A 15,801-nucleotide genomic window follows, 5' to 3' on the forward strand; every position below is an offset into this window, starting at 1 on the left:
ATATCCTCACTTGTTTTACAAATTAGTGTAACAGCCACCTAATTTTTGCATCTATGTAACTTAATTTAAAATTATTTCACTTTAAATTCATAATACACAAGTCAACATAGCTCATTATTGAATATTTATTTTTGTGCACCGTTTTGGATTTCGTAAGTTGCTTTTTTTGGTCAGATTGCTATTAGCTTCATTCTGTACTTTGTCATTTTGGTGACCCAAGTCAGTTGCACATTAGACCGTCCTGGCCTCGTGTTTTCATCTCATCTGGTTAAATAAAACAAACTTTACTTTTTGAATGGTTTATTTGTGCAGTGTTGATTGACCATACTTCACTGGTAGGTCAGTGGTGGTGAATGGGATGAAGATAAAAAAGCAAAACGGTTTCGGTTGTCGCGTCATTTTCCTGCAATAGGAATACAATTATTGCACTCGCCCCTCAGACACCACACTGAGATTGGTGCTGTGTAGCTGCACGTTGAGCAGTGGAGCTGGCAGAGTTGTGGGGAACATCACCACCTCTCCACGTTCCACCTTGAACATTTGAGGTCAGACTGGGGAACCCGTGCTAATTCATGCACCAGATGTGCATTGACCAACCTACATCTTAGACCTCATCACCAACATTACTGCAATGAGAAGCCTGTGTACATTAGACACTTACCACAATTTTCCTGCAGGACTCGTTTACACTGCCACATGGCTTTGTTACAAAATTTGGTTTTCCAAGTCACTCCACGTTGAGCTCACCGCCTCTAAACTATTGTTTCTTTTATCAGGTAAAAACCAGAGCTATAGAGATTTTTCAGAAGGGACCTGGCCACAAATGATCGCCAACTGGCTTGTGGAAATTTGCAACGGCCAAATATTTGAAGGGGCATGTTTAAATGTTGATATTTTTGCATTTTACATCAATTTGCATCGCACGTTGGACTAGACCACCAGCAAATGAGATGGTCACCCCTATCGGTCCACATGTTTGCTGTAATGACCTTAATTCTAGACATCCAAAGCAAACGTGCAGCCAAAGACCAGGTAGTTAAGGCCTCCAATTGGTGCAGAGGCCTCCATCGGCGATTGATCAGGAGGCAAGGTTTGAAGGGATTCAAACTGAAAAGGCAGGAAAGCAAAGGATGAGCTATGAAGTGACAGTTGCACACCGTTGAGACGATCGACGTGAGAGAAGGGTCTCCAAAGAGCTAAGGGGAGAGCCAAAACATTTCGGGGAAAGACATTTCAAGAGTCAAGCAAGTGGGGCCTACCGTTGCTGTGTAATACGGACAAGGCTCCAAGTTTGTCCAATTCTTTACACTTCCACCAACACGAGCTTTGAGAAACGTTGATTTAAGTTCCAAATCTGCATCACAAACGGGAACAGCAGCGACTGCTTGCCGGTTAAACTTGAAAAAACACACGAGTCACCAAGCCCAGGACCAGTTTGCCAGAAATTGTATTAGTCATCTCATTTTATATATTTTAAAGAGATTTATTTGGGCTTATCTGCAGAAATGGGCGGGCCACAGGGCCCCTTGGTGAGGAACACGCACTCCTGGAACGGGGCATGGCCGGCCACGAGGATCCGTGTCCACGTGGCCATGAACGTTTGGAAGTCCACGCTGGCGCCTTGGTTCTCGTGAAGATCCCCCATGAGCTTGCGCACTTCATCCGGGTCACACGCACCCTGCATTCGTGATACAGGAACTCTGCTACAGCCAATGCAATCACTTTGCTCAGTGTTGCAGCAACAGGAATGCGAATCAACATGCTATGGTGGCCAATACGAACCCAGTCTCAATCAACCTCAAACAGTGACTATTGCACGCTCAGCGATTCTTGCAAAACCCAGTGCCACGGCGCATGGCACTGCCTCGAGCCACAGCGGCTCCCAGTGCACGGGGAGACGTCATGGCACCACATTGCTCGAAACGTTTGCGGTACTGCTGCCGCACCGAGCCCACAGGAAACCCACCGCCAGGTAGGGCCGCATGTGCTTCACGAGCAGATTCTGCAGCACGTGCTTCCTCATGCAGACACTCCCCACGCCTCCTTCACAGTTTGCGCAAAACTCGCGCACAAAGATGTCCATCACAGCGCTCAGATCCTCCACGGCAGCAGCAGACGAAGGCATCACCAGATTCCTTCACCCAACACACGTGTACATTACATACCAAGATAAAGCTCGGCCATATAGCCTTTTGGGTGCCCAGACTTATAGGACAGCTCGACTGCAACACCGCCCCCCCCCCCCCGCATGACTTTCTTATAATAATTAACACCCTCGATAGCAACCAAACTACCGAGGAAGGCGACGAGTCTGAGCAAGTCATATGCAGACACAGCGCCATTAGGCGACGCGTGCATGTTATGCAGACGTCGCCAGATGACGGCGCTTTGCTCTTCTGACGCATGTACAATTTAGCCGAACTGTGCAGCTGCACAGAGTGAACACTGCAGCACTTTCCCAACGCTCTTCACCTTTGTAAATTTTCCTTCTGCTACGTCTGAGAAGAGGAAACGTGACACACATACATAAAATTAAATGATTTCCAAATGTAAGTTAGGTTTCACACATTTTGGTAAAGGTCAAGTTAAAATAAATGGTTGTAAGGGTTATTTTCAATATATTTTTGGTATTTAAAAACAAATGCAATAGGTTTTCCAGGAACGGAACCAATGGCTAATATTTTGCCAATGGAAATTAAGAGTTCGACTTGTAACAGCTCGACCTTTCGACGTGGTCCGGGAACAAAATAGGTCGTAGTTGCGGCGTGGGGGGGGGGGGGTCGCCTGTAATACATCGTTTCCATTTGCAAGGCGTCCGCCAACCGTCTCAAGGCATCTTTTTGGAAAAGGCCAAAGAAAGGCCAAGAAAATGAGAATAAGTGGACTTCAGAAGTAATCTTTTCAAAAGAAGAGACTTAAAAGTATCCAAATTATAGGATAAACGAATGTACAAAAGGTAGGGCATTCCAGCCGTGCAGCACAGGCACAGCAAATGCCCGCTCACCCCAGGAAGGCAGTTGGGATCGAAATACTCGCAGAAGGGTGGGGGATTGCAGATCTTTACAACCTTGGCAAGGGGTGTAGGGATTAAAATCAATCTAATGAAAGCGTAACCAGCCATTGCAAGGCTCTTAAAAACCGCCGCTTCAGGACAGGAAACCAGTGTGATGAGAACCAGAGAAATATGGTCACAATGGGGTTAGGGCGAGCAGCACAACTGCCACATTCTGAACAATGTTATCTACCAAGAAACTTATTTAGAAACATCTACCAGCAAGGCATTGTAATAATCGAGTCGCTAGAGAACAAGTGCATGTGTGAGGGTCGCTAGCCCCCGAGATCCCTCCCTCGGTACCCCTAACGGCCGGGTTAACCTCATTACTCGCCCCCTCGCTGCTAGGCGAACCGCTGCTGCGTTCTTCACCCATGGGGTGAGAGCCGTCGCTCCAGGATTCCCCTCCCCCGCGGGTCCGCGTAGTAGGCATGGTTAATTACGTACGCGCACACCCACACACAGCTCTGCGCGGCACTCACTCAACCCTGACCACTCACGCTAGGATCGCGCACCTGTATTATACCCGTCGTGAACGAGCGCGCACACACACACACACATACAGCTCCACACGCGATACCCACTCTTGCGCCGCTCTGCGCCGCGCTCGCCGCTCACGTTATGATCGCGCACCTGGGGTACGCTGATTACGCACGCCGCGAGCTTACGCATACACAGTACCACACGCGTTCACACTTATAACACGAGATCACACGAGGCCACGATCAGCTATTAATGATTTATTGTCTGCTACGTGGGACTGGCTGTTGAGTCAGTATGAATCGACGAGGCTGCCTACTCTACTAGCCCGGAACCTATTCCCTATTTATCGTTCACGAAACACTTTTACCTCCTTACTCACGGTTTGAGGCACTCGACGTTCCGTGGGTTTTCCTCGCTGCTTGCCTCGACACGTCGCACGGACGTCCGGAGGGCAGAGCTGGGGCAGTCCTGGACGTTGGCTTCTCGGAGCAAGAGAGCGATTTCCCCTTTGCGCTCCCCATTTATCCTCCCTACCTCAAAGGGAATGCGACTCTGGACAATAGGCTCGCGACCCTCTCGCATGCGCACCGCCGTTCCGGGCGCTTTTGAGATGCTAATTAATGCTCAACCTGCGCGGCGCAAATTCCAATCAATCCCTTTCTCACGCAGGCCCCCCCCCCCCCCATTATCGCAGTTTATGCGGCGGCGTCCGTCACAAAGGTGCGCCGTGGGAATTTGTGCACGGCTCCCCGCGTGACCCCGCTCTCCCGATTACTCATACTAACAGCCTTATCCTTTAACTCCCCTAACAATGGTGCCTGCGTGTTTTCTAATGATGCTCCTCCATCACAATGCTCATTCCCTCTGCCTGCCCCGTCGATACTTGCGTGTGTGGGGTGTGTGAGATGCGTTTCCCCCGCGGTGGCCGAGTGGCCCCTCGCTGCGACCTTGCAACCTTAAGGCCGGTCGCAGCGCCGCGGTGCAAAGTAGCGTCGGGGGAGGTCGTCCAATTCCCTGGTCGCCGGAAACCGTGAAAGTTTAATCCCGATAAGGGCTTCTCGGATAAAAACCGGTCGGCCAGGTGACCTCCCCACGGAGCTCTATGGGGGGGGGGGGGGAAGGCGTGCGGGTGTGTTCATGTGAGGTGAGGTGAGGGGGACGCGGGGTCGGCTCGGTCGCTTGGTGGTGGCGAGGTCTTAGATGGGGCGCCTGCTGAACGGCTTCGTGGCGGCGGCATGACACATGGACGAGCCTCACAATCAGCAAGTACATGTTGTTCAGTTGAGCACTGTTGGGAGGGGAAAGGATTTCACAACCCTAACAGGAGCAGTGAATGGAAAGGGATCAAATAACACCAAGATGACTAATCATGCTTCGGGCAGACGTTCTGGCCATCAACAACTAGGCTCAAAAGTCCATTTTGTTGCTGGGAGAGCCGAATAAGATAATTAAATCTTATTTCTATTTAGGTCCGAAAACATTTTTCCTGCAACCACGATTTTACAGTTTAAAGAAAAGATTTCCGATGTAGAATATGGCGTTAGCTAGAGGCAAACGTGGGCGTCATCTGTGTAGCAATGGTAGCGCAGCCCTAGAAAGTGCTCCAAAGTGTCATGTTAAATGCTAAACAGAAGGACCAAGCACCGATGCTTGGAAATACCTCAGACTGCACCAAAACTGAGGGGACTAAAAGCCACCTAGTGAAATACAGCTTGGGGTTTTGCAGACAAGAGCAGAACCACCACACGCTCCCATAATATTTTCCAGCCGTTAAATTAAAATCATTGTTAGCAAGCACCTATTAAGGCCAACACTACGCTCAGATGCCTTTTTATCCTAAGCAGTGATGTTTATACACCACGTCCTCGTTTTCGAAGTCGATGTAGGGAAGGCCCAGGACTGGTCAAGACTATCCTCAGCAGGCGTTGACCGATGGGGAATCCATCTCTGGTCGCTGGGTTCACAAATCGCAGCACGCAAGCCGCTACAATACCCTTCAGATCTCAAACATAGGCCGCGTGGATTGTACACGCCTAACTGCACAGACCCTACACACCACTAGTATTGCATTCAGAGGAAGACAAACCATGAGACAATTTAAAGTAGATTCCTCAATGCCGCCCAATGCTCGAGAACAGGCAGCGCAGAGAGGATTCACAGCGAGGAAGCCACGGGTGTCTGCACCGCACTCGAGCCGCCGAGAGGAGACGGAACTCACCGGAATGCAGAGGAAAAAGAGCGACGAGCAGCAACCACTGAATCCGCCTCCCGCAGGGTTTAAATCCTCACCCATGCTGGTGACGTCGCCAATTACGCCTTCACGTGTGCTCGTGACGTCACGCATAATTGTTTACACCTGTGCTGTTGACAATCATTACATCGACATGTTTTATTGACGTCACATGACCCATCGAGTCTCCGCGTGTGAATCTGACCAATTCCGTGCGTCAGCTCATTCAGACGAATCCTTTGCGTGTGCGGGGAAATGGTGATGACGGGAGCAGTGACGATGATGATTGATCGATGATGATTTTAGCGACCCTTGCGAGCCCCCCTCCCCCCTCCCCCCTCATTCTGCCCCTCCCTCGGTTAGGCGTTGAATGTTGGAGGAGCTGTTTCGTGGGCAGAACGGGAAGATGCCATCTTGAAGACCTGGAGCCGGGGCAGGACCCGAGGACCTTAGCTGGGTCGGGACCGAGCAGCCCCATGCGTAGGACCCGAGGACCTTGGCTGGGTCGGGTCAGAATATTCTCCCTTGGTCTCGCTAGCCGGAGAACCCTTAGTGAGCTACTCCCCCAGTGTGTAGGGCACGCCAGTGTGGAGGACATACCTCCTTAGGGTATCGGGTGGAAGGGGCCGTAACCCCTTCGAGTTAGGGCCGTTACTGTTATTCTTATCATTAAAAGTCTCCGCGCGCTCGCACTTGCGGGGGATTTGGTTCTCGGACGGTGGGCTTCACCGAGAAAAAAAATTGACAGGCGGCATGCCCTAAGCCCCGCGGTGGGAATAGGCTATTCCGTTTTCCCATCCGTAAACTTTAAAGTAGTTTTATTAACACATTTGTGCCGTTTCTATTATTAATTATTTACCTATTGCGCGCCATCGACCATTCCAAGTGACGCCAATTGCGTGGGGGGGGGACGGACCCTGCCAAGTGATGCGCATTCGCTCAAGCTCACGGGGGGCATTTCATTTTACGCGTTTTACAGCCAACACATACACACATAACGCTGCAGATATTTCTTCACAGTGTCATGTCCTCTTCGCCCGCCCTAACACGATGCGTCCACTTTATAGTACAGACTCCGTAGATAATAATATTTTAGTGCTTACATACCATTATTCTTCCACGCGAGGGGGATGCTGGGGGGGGGGGTAGCGGCCCAGCCCCTAGTCTGGCAATGTGCCAAATCCGCCGCCAATGTAGGCCAGGATGGGGGCTACGCATGGCACAAGGCCTCAACACGCCTATGGTAAGTACAAAGTTCCTTGCTTCTTACGCTAACAACTCAAGTCCATTGTTTACTATTGTTAAACACATTAGTTCACAAACATTACTATAATAATGTTTGTGTGCAGATAAAAACTCACCTTCATTGCTTACTATTATTAAACCAAAAAGTTGCCACATATTATAATAATAATGTTTGCGTGCACAAAACTCTTTATTTTTAGGTTGCTACATTTTCCCTTTTTTTGCAGCGCTTTTATGATGCTGCGACGGTCTGCCAGTCTGTGATGTGGTCATGTACGTCCATGTGTATGTGTGTGTCAGTCCATATGTGTGATGTTTGTTAGTCCACGTGTGTGTAAAGTCCATACATGTGTGTGCGTGTCACTCGATGTGTGTGTAACTCAGTGCGTATATGTGAGTCGATATGTGTGTGTTAATCCATGTGTGTATCTAAAGTAGATGTCTGTGTGTCACAGTCCATATGTGTATGTGTGTGTAGAACAATGTGTGTGTCAGTCCATGTATGTGTGTGTAAGTCCATGTGTGTGTGTCTTCGTCGATATGTGTGTGTGTAAGTACATATGTGTGTTTACGTCAATGTGTGTGTGAGTCCATGTATGTCTGTGTGTGAGTCGATGTGTGTGTGTCAGTCGCTGTATGTGTGTACGTCGATATGTGTGTGTAACTCCATGTGTGTGTGTATCTAAAGTGCATGTCTATCCGTGTGTGAGTCCATATGTGTGTGTGTGTGTAAGTCCATGTGTTTGTGTGTGTGAGTCGATATGTCTGTGTGTGTCAGTCCATGGGCGTCTGTGTTAGTCGCTTTGTGTGCATGACTCCATGTCAGTCAGTGGACGTCCATTTCTTTGCGTGTCTGTAGGTCCATGTGTGCGTGTGAGTGGATGTGTAATAACAGCCATGGAGGGTTCACGTGGGGATTGGCTTGCCGGTCCTGCTTGTAGCCAATAAGGGTTGAGATAGGGACCATGGCCCAGGCGTGATCACGACATGTCATCAGGAGTGATTGGCCTAGCCATTCGGGGCCCCAGCTAATGGGGAGCCGGATGAGGGGCTTGGTCCCGGGATTGACAGGGAACCATCAAGAATGGTCGAAGCTGTCCATGAACGATTGGCTGGGGGAACCACGTGACGAAGGTATTAAGAGAGAGTGAGAGAGAACGATCGAGAGCAGACTGGAAACTGACAAGAGCAGGGTCACGCGCGGACGGGGGCTCTGGGTGCCACGTGCGCGGTGGGGACTTAGTGCGAAGTCTGTCCTCTCTCCGTTGTCTGCCAGCAACGGAGAGTGAGTGAGCAAAGTGTATTGTGGAGTGGAAATAAAAGGACTGATTCCGAAGCCGTCTCCAGAAGGATTATTACACTGGTGTCAGAAGTAATTCTGCGACTGTTTGGACGATCGTCAAGATGTCTAAGCACCCCAGAAAAAAGAACCTGCCCGTGCCTCTATCGGAGGAAGAGATCGAGACGGATGAAGATGAGCTGTTGGGAGCTACAGCCCTTGTGCCGCCTGCTGATGACACTCGCCTCGACGCCTCTCAGCATCGACCGGGGGAGGATGCGACCACCGCAGGACCGAGAGACGAATGGCGGCTGATGGCGGAGCAGATTGAGTCGTTGCGCGCCATTCTGCTAAGCCTGGTGACCGCGGTGGCGTCCTCACCAGCCGTGGGTCGCCAGATCGCCGATCAGCTGGACGCCGCGGGAAGGGGTCCTGCTATGGAAGCGGGACCCGCCATTGCTCCTGCCACGCGGGAGGACGCCGTCGTCTTGGGTGGAGCGGCTGCGCCGGGGTCGTCGGCCGCCATTTTGGGCGCGCCTACCACCATGCGGCCGCTGGACGCCATTTTGTCTGTACCGAGTGGAGAGCGGGAACGGCAGTCGGAGACGCCCGCGGCACGCGCCTGCCACCGCGGACATCGCCTTCCACAAATAAAAGAATTTATCGCCGGGGGCGATTGGAGTGCTTTCACGTGGCGCTTCGAGTCAGCTTTTAGATCTGTCAACTGGACGGAGGAAGAAGCGCTGGGAGCGCTACCTACGCTGCTCGATGATGTGTCTCTGGGAGACTTCCGCTCCATCCCGGCGTCCAAGAAGAAGACACTGCGGGATGCGTTCACAGAGATGGTGGAATTTTATGACCCGTCGACATCGGCCACCAGAAAATGTATGTCGCGTCGCCGAGCACCGGAGGAATCGCCGTTGGCCTATCGGGGGGCGTTGATGGCGATGGCCATGGCCGCCTACCCCGACGCAACAGCCGAGCATTTGGATCCGCTCATCCTATCCCGCATGCTGGAGTTGTCTCAGGAGCTCAACATCTCTCTACCAGTGTGCGGCCACGAACCGCTTTCATCGCGGTGGGTGGCGCTGCCTGGACGCTAAGTTTAATATCAAGCGTTGGGACCAGATGGCGGCATGGACGGGGAAACCCGAGATCGACGGGCCGCCTCTGGGGTGGTCTCCGCGAATGGTTGTCCCCTGCTCCGACGACTCGGGCGACAACGACATGCTGGCTGCTGCTGTCCCACATAGGATTCCGGGACGGCGGCTGCGCAACCAGCAGGGCGACTACACGGGCCGGCCGCGTGCGAGGGCCGGGTCGTCCGACCACCGGCCGACGTCGGCCGCGTGTTTCAAGTGCGGCAGACGGGGCCACTTCGCCCGTGACTGCCGCTGCCGACCTCTGCTGTCGCCTCCTCCGCAAAGGGGACCTCCATCTCCTCTACCTGCTGCGGAGCTGCAACAACCTCGGATGAACAGGTTCTGAGGGCTGAGGAAGCCCCCGCTGCCTCCCCTCCAACGGGGCCCGCCCTGGACGTGACCAAGCACCAACAACCTACTTCTTCTTCGAGCCTGCCACCTCCTGTCCATCCGGAAGCAAAGCGACCTTGCGCTGGGAGCGGAGAGGGTCCCGCGTCGCGTACGCGGTCGAAATCTCTTCCGTTTCGTTAATGTTTGATCGTTTCACTGATTTCCCTGTCGTTACTGCACTGCAGGGGCGCCCTAATGTATGTTGTGATTTTTCTTATTATGGGTGACTGTTTTAAATGTTGTTAGGCGCGGGAACGCCGGTTCACCCTCGAATTGTTAAACGCACCTTGGTGCCCTAATAAGATGTTGCGGAATTGGTTCTTCACCCTTTTTTCACCGGGGGGGGGGGGGGGGGGGGGGTGATGTAATAACAGCCATAGAGGGTTCACGTGGGGATTGGCTTGCCGGTCCTGCTTGTAGCCAATAAGGGTTGAGATAGGGACCATGGCCCAGGCGTGATCACGACATGTCATCAGGAGTGATTGGCCTAGCCATTCGGGGCCCCAGCTAATGGGGAGCCGGATGAGGGGTGTGGTCCCGGGATTGACAGGGAACCATCGAGAATGGTCGAAGCTGTCCATGAACGATTGGCTGGGGGAACCACGTGACGAAGGTATTAAGAGAGAGTGAGAGAGAACGATCGAGAGCAGACTGGAAACTGACAAGAGCAGGGTCACGCGCGGACGGGGCTCTGGGTGCCACGTGCGTGGTGGGGACTTAGTGCGAAGTCTGTCCTCTCTCCGTTGTCTGCCAGCAACGGAGAGTGAGTGAGCAAAGTGTATTGTGGAGTGGAAATAAAAGGACTGATTCCGAAGCCGTCTCCAGAAGGATTATTACAGATGTATGTGCTTTATTGACCCGCTCAAGGCCTATCATACCATCAGTAGGCCTGGCCTCTGGGTTGTTCTTCATGCTTTCGGAGTCCCTCAAACTTTGCTCACAATCCTTAAGGACCTTCATGATGGTGAGCGGCCCCGCGTCAAACTATGTGGCCGTCAGTCCGAGTCATTCTCTCTACACCTTGGGGTGTGACAGGGATGTCCTCTGGCTCCACATTATTTAACATATTTTGACCACGTAGTTCGTGAAGCCTTCAATGGCTGTACCCGAGGAATTACCATATGGTACAGATACAATGGGAGGCTGATCGATGCCCGGGTGTGTTCAAGGGATGCCTCCCTACTGCTCAACCATGTTATGTATGCCAATGGTCTGCTGATTGCTGCTCACTGCTGCTGAACCTGGAGCTTGCCACTAAGAGGTGGGGCCTTACCATCAACCCACCAAAACTAAGCACCTGCCTGGGTATTTTGTACCATCGGACAATCCACCCCCACAACTCACGATTGGTGATGCGCCAGTTGTGGAGTGATTGGAGAGATTCCCATACCTGGCCAGTGTGCTCATGACCGGCTCCGGTTTAACAGCAGAGGTCTCACTCCAAATCAGTCGAGCGCCATTCTCTTTCATCGGCTGCGTTACACTGTGTGGAAGCTACCTGGTGTCTCGCTCCGCATGAAGCTCCAGGTCTTCTCGGCCATGGTAATTCCCTCCCTTCTCTACGCTTGCGAAACGTGCACCCTCCTAATGGAACATCTTCGCCGGTTAGAAACATTTAGGCTGGCCCGCTAACGATCCATCCTGGGTTTAACCATATATGTGTGTGTGTGCATCTAAGTTGATGTGTTTCTATGTGTGTGGGTCGATGTCTGTGTGTAAGTCCATGTGTGTGTCTGCCTTTTTCGCCCGAGAAACGCCGGTTACTTACCGCTAGTTGTATAATAAATGTGTTGCCTCCAGAGAAGTCTCTTTTTCTCCACTTATACCCACTACACTAGTAATGAATTGACATGTTCTGTTTACGTGACAAACCTGATTAATTGACCATGTCGGGTGGTGGTGGGTTTACAGATACATTTATATATTTGTAGTGTCTTAGGTCTCTTTTTCTTCTCCCTTCTCGAGGTGTGTGTGTGCGGGTGCCGTGTGGTGCACACTCTCAGTCAGAGACGAGGTCGTCGCGGGAGGCACTATCTCTCTTTTATTAAGATCACACCATCATCTCCGGCCTCCTCTCTCACGACCACGCTGCCGTACGGCCCGGCCCAGCCCGCGTTGCAGCAATGGCGTTGACCGAGAGGACCAACTACTGTCCGGCTGTGCAATGATCGGGCGAAGGCGGCAGAGACGAAGTCGGCAACGAGGACAGCGACGACAAGACAAGTCCACTCCCAGAACCAGCAGCCTGGAGTTTTCACTCTCCGCTGCTTATATTCCCCGAGGCCCCGGCTTGGTTCCACTCTAGCCACGCCTCCCTTCTAGAACCCACCAGAGGATTGCAAGGGCCTCCCTATAAGGTCTACCGTGACCCTTGCCCCAGTTCCTCCGCACTGCCGGTGTATATGCTCAACGGCGCATGCGCGAAGTGTCCACCGCAATTGGTGCTGGTGTACATCAGTCGGCACTGTGTCAATACATATGTGTAGTGGGTTCCATGGAGACACACACTTCAATCTGGAGGCACCACGTTTATGATACGGCCCCTTCAACGGGACCATGCCGTCTAGGGCACGCTTCCCTGCCATACCTCCGCCGGTGCCAGAGAGAGATACGAGACGTATGCAGTTACCTGCTCGTGAATCTAGATGGCGTAGACGCCATAGAGACTCTAATTACATCTCTACATATGTATGCGATCTAACCCAAAAAAAAACTGTATTATATATGAAACCGATGGCCACTCGTCTGGAAGCTGTTCTTCCAGAAATAATTCACCCCTCCCAGACTTGCTTCGTAAAAGGGAGGGACATCACCCAGAATACCGGAACAATAATTAATAGATGTAATTGCATGGTTACAAAAAAAACACGCCTAAGCAATTACGTTGGATGGAGAAAAGGCATTTGACAGAGTCAAGTGGGATGACCTCTTCCAAACAATTCAACATATGAACTTCCTGGAAAAATTCCTAGCATTCTGCAGACTACCATACACTCTCCTTACGTCCTCTATCAGAAAGAATGGGTGGATCTCAAGGGGATTCCTTCTAAGTAGAGGCACAAGAATAGGGATACCTTCTATCTCCACTCCTTTTTGCAATAGCCATAGAGCCACTGGCAATAGCCCTTAGGACATCAAAACAAATAAAGGGGGTACAAGGCCCTGGTGAGAAAGTATGAAAATACTTTTATATGCTGACAACATTCTTCTAACAATAACCAACCCCTCTGAATTTATTCCAAACATGCTTGATACTATTGTAATCAGCGACTTCCGCGACACTTCGTGTAGAGCAGCGGTCTCCAACCTTTTTGGCACCAGGGACCAGTTTCATGGAAGACAATTTTTTCACAGACCGGGGGGAGGGGGGGGGGTCATCATTGGGTCTTTCCCTCTTTTCAAAGAAGCTCTCCAGCGACGTTAGTTATTTACTCATTTTGGCTAGGGTTAGCTTGTGGGCTTACCAAAACTGCGACTGAGACAAGTGCGCAGTGTGGGAAATAGGCGCAGACGGAAGTGGTAAATCAAATAATGGGTGGGCCCCACGCGGACTCACCGCTCACCTCCTGCTGTGCGGACCAGTTCCTAACAGGCCACGGACCAGTACCAGTCTGTGGCCCGGGGGTTGGGGACCCCTGGTGTAGAGGGTACTCTTCTTTATTTCACATACGGGCACAACACAGGCCAACTCTATCTTCTTCCTTTTCTGAGTACAACACTTAGATGTTAGCGTCCCTACAGGCTACACACATGGTCGCTCATCCGGCGTGGTTCTACCCGTCCACTCCCGGCCTCGCCGCTGGCTGACGGTGTGCCGGCAAGGGTGGTGGAACTCGACGATGGAGAGAGATGACGGCGAGCAGCGACGCAGTCCGGACCCAAGACTCCCCACACCGACCATGAGTCCTCCTACGCTCCCACTTATATTGCTGCAGGCGCGGCTAGGCTCCGCCTCCTGCCACACCCTCTTGTGGAAACTTCCCGCAGGTTCCCGGAGTATATCGGCCAGCCCCGGCCCCTTACCTTTGGCCCAGATACCTCTCCCTTTGGGATTGGATGATGTTTTAGTGGTGCCCATACCCGTGCTTCCCTTTTCCAACCAGCAGGTGTCATCATGTCATTACACTATCAATGTTTACAGCACAGCAGCAGGATAAATGTTAAATATTAAAAAAATCTGAAAATCAAAGATTATTCCAGTTTATCTGGTCACAAAACAGTATAAAGCATTTCGGGGTGAAAATACCATAACCTACCTTCTTTTTTCGCTGCTAATTTCCCTCCGTTGCCACAGTCGACTTGCACTCACTTGAATGTTTGGAATGCACGCTGCTTCTCTCAATCAGAATACAAATAATTAAGATGATGACTTTGCCCAAATTTATATTCCTAATTTGAGCGCTCCCTTTCACTATCTTAACACCCTTTCTGCATACTCTTTGGTTCTTTCGGTAAAGTAACGTAGGTACAAAATGAATTAAATCACGACGTTTCGGGCGCAACACAAGTGCCTGTCATCAGGTGGAAACAACCACAACAATTAACAATCGCTGAAGTGGGCAAAAGGAAGCTGCTTGAGGCTATATATACGTAAGAGGGGGGGGGGGGGGCTGAGGAGCCAGGGAGGAGAGATAGAGAGAGTGGGGGTGTGGGGTACGGGGAGTGGCGAAGTGCAAGCTCCAACCCGAGCCCGAGTACATGAGCAGGGCTGGAGGGTAGGAGGCTGAAGAAACTGGAGATGCGGATACGAAGGCAAACTATAAAGCAGTTAAGGTTTTACCTCGTTCATAACATCCTTCCAATGATTGCTCAATTTGTATCCATCTTATCTTTCTGCAAATACTCAACTCGGCCACTTTCAAAATCTTCACTCAGCCCCCATGAGAGAACGCCAATTTTTTTTTCCATGGCTATTAACTAACCAAAGAAAATCTGAATTTGACAAAACAAACTCCCCCCAACTCCCTTGATGCCCCCTGGACACTCCTCAAACATAGGCATGCCTTTTGGGAATGTCCAGACATTAACAATGTTTTTCAAAGGATCACTTGCTACTTTTACCACGTTCACAAAACAAGCATCTCACACTCACCAGAAATGTCCCTATTGGGATTGAAACCCCAAGGCCTTTCCATAGAGGCAAATACATTATTCCAAATGTTCAGCGTTATGGCAAAACGCACCATTATAACCAACAGGAGAGAGCATGCTCCCCCCAACACTGCAGGAATGGGCCAATACATTATCAAAAAATGCCGCCTTCGAGCATCTAAGTGCACAACTAAGGGGCATGGAGGAAGCTTACCACAAAACATGGAACCCCTTCACTACCTCCCCTCCAGTGGGCAATGATTCGTAGGAACATTCATGAGGGCATTTAGCCACGCCTCCCCACCCCCTCCCTTTTTTTCTCCTACAAGGGTATCAGAGCTTATGAAGACACCAGGGTTGCAGATTTTATTGAAAGTTTATTGAAACGTGCAGTTTAGACAGGTTTCCAGGTTTTCTGCTTGTACCTGAATCTTTTGTTAATAAAATACTTTTGGAAAAAGTCTTGCAAGAGTCCGTGGTTCTTCGTTTTTGGCTGACTATGCCGAGTAACTGTGTGCTGAGAGCTCGGGTGGGCTCGACTGTTTCGAGTAGTTTTGGAGAGAAGTGCTGAGAGACCCCGATCCAAAACTGCCACAACTATGACAAGGGTAGCTGAGTTTTTTTTCTTTGATGTGGACTATTGTCGTTAAGGTACCACTCTCTGCAATTTTGCAGGGGGAACTGGATCACAAATCCAATGCCAGTTTCTTTACTCAACGTAGATTCGCAGAAACTCTCGCCTCTCACTACCACAATCAGTTCTCACGTTAACGACTCAGATTACCACAGTGCCAATCATCCTGCAGTGTCACCCACTTTCACGCCTCTCCCAGGAGGGTCCTGCTGCAGGATGTTTGGCCAGTTTCGCATTTCTTGCGAGGTTCCAACT

The 15,801-nt window shown here is 50.9% G+C and overlaps 1 protein-coding gene across 1 annotated transcript; it reads right to left on the minus strand.

Moving 5' to 3' along the window:
• Positions 1 to 1,428: 1,428 nt before the first annotated feature.
• On the minus strand, positions 1,429 to 5,870 carry LOC144732719 (uncharacterized). The gene is made up of 3 exons (XM_078614306.1): positions 5,754 to 5,870; positions 1,967 to 2,135; positions 1,429 to 1,678 (listed from the first exon to the last, which is right to left on the minus strand). Exons 2-3 carry the CDS (start codon positions 2,123 to 2,125, stop codon positions 1,484 to 1,486), a joined length of 354 nt encoding a protein of 117 aa, XP_078470432.1. The 5' UTR covers positions 2,126 to 2,135; positions 5,754 to 5,870; the 3' UTR covers positions 1,429 to 1,483.
• Between the last annotated feature and the right edge of the window lie 9,931 nt (positions 5,871 to 15,801).

This window comes from Lampetra planeri, chromosome 43, assembly GCF_965212315.1.
Source record: "Lampetra planeri chromosome 43, kcLamPlan1.2.h2, whole genome shotgun sequence".
In the NCBI taxonomy this organism is placed as follows: Eukaryota; Metazoa; Chordata; class Hyperoartia; order Petromyzontiformes; family Petromyzontidae; genus Lampetra; species Lampetra planeri.

What these genes read in the sequence shown, in the direction of transcription:
- LOC144732719 (XM_078614306.1), bottom strand. Translation starts at nt 2,125, where the DNA reads ATGCCTTCGTCTGCTGCTGCCGTGGAGGATCTGAGCGCTGTGATGGAC. An exon ending in ACATGCGGCCCTACCTGGCG is followed by an intron (nt 1,679 to 1,966) that starts GTGGGTTTCCTG and finishes TCACGAATGCAG; the next exon opens with GGTGCGTGTGACCCGGATGA.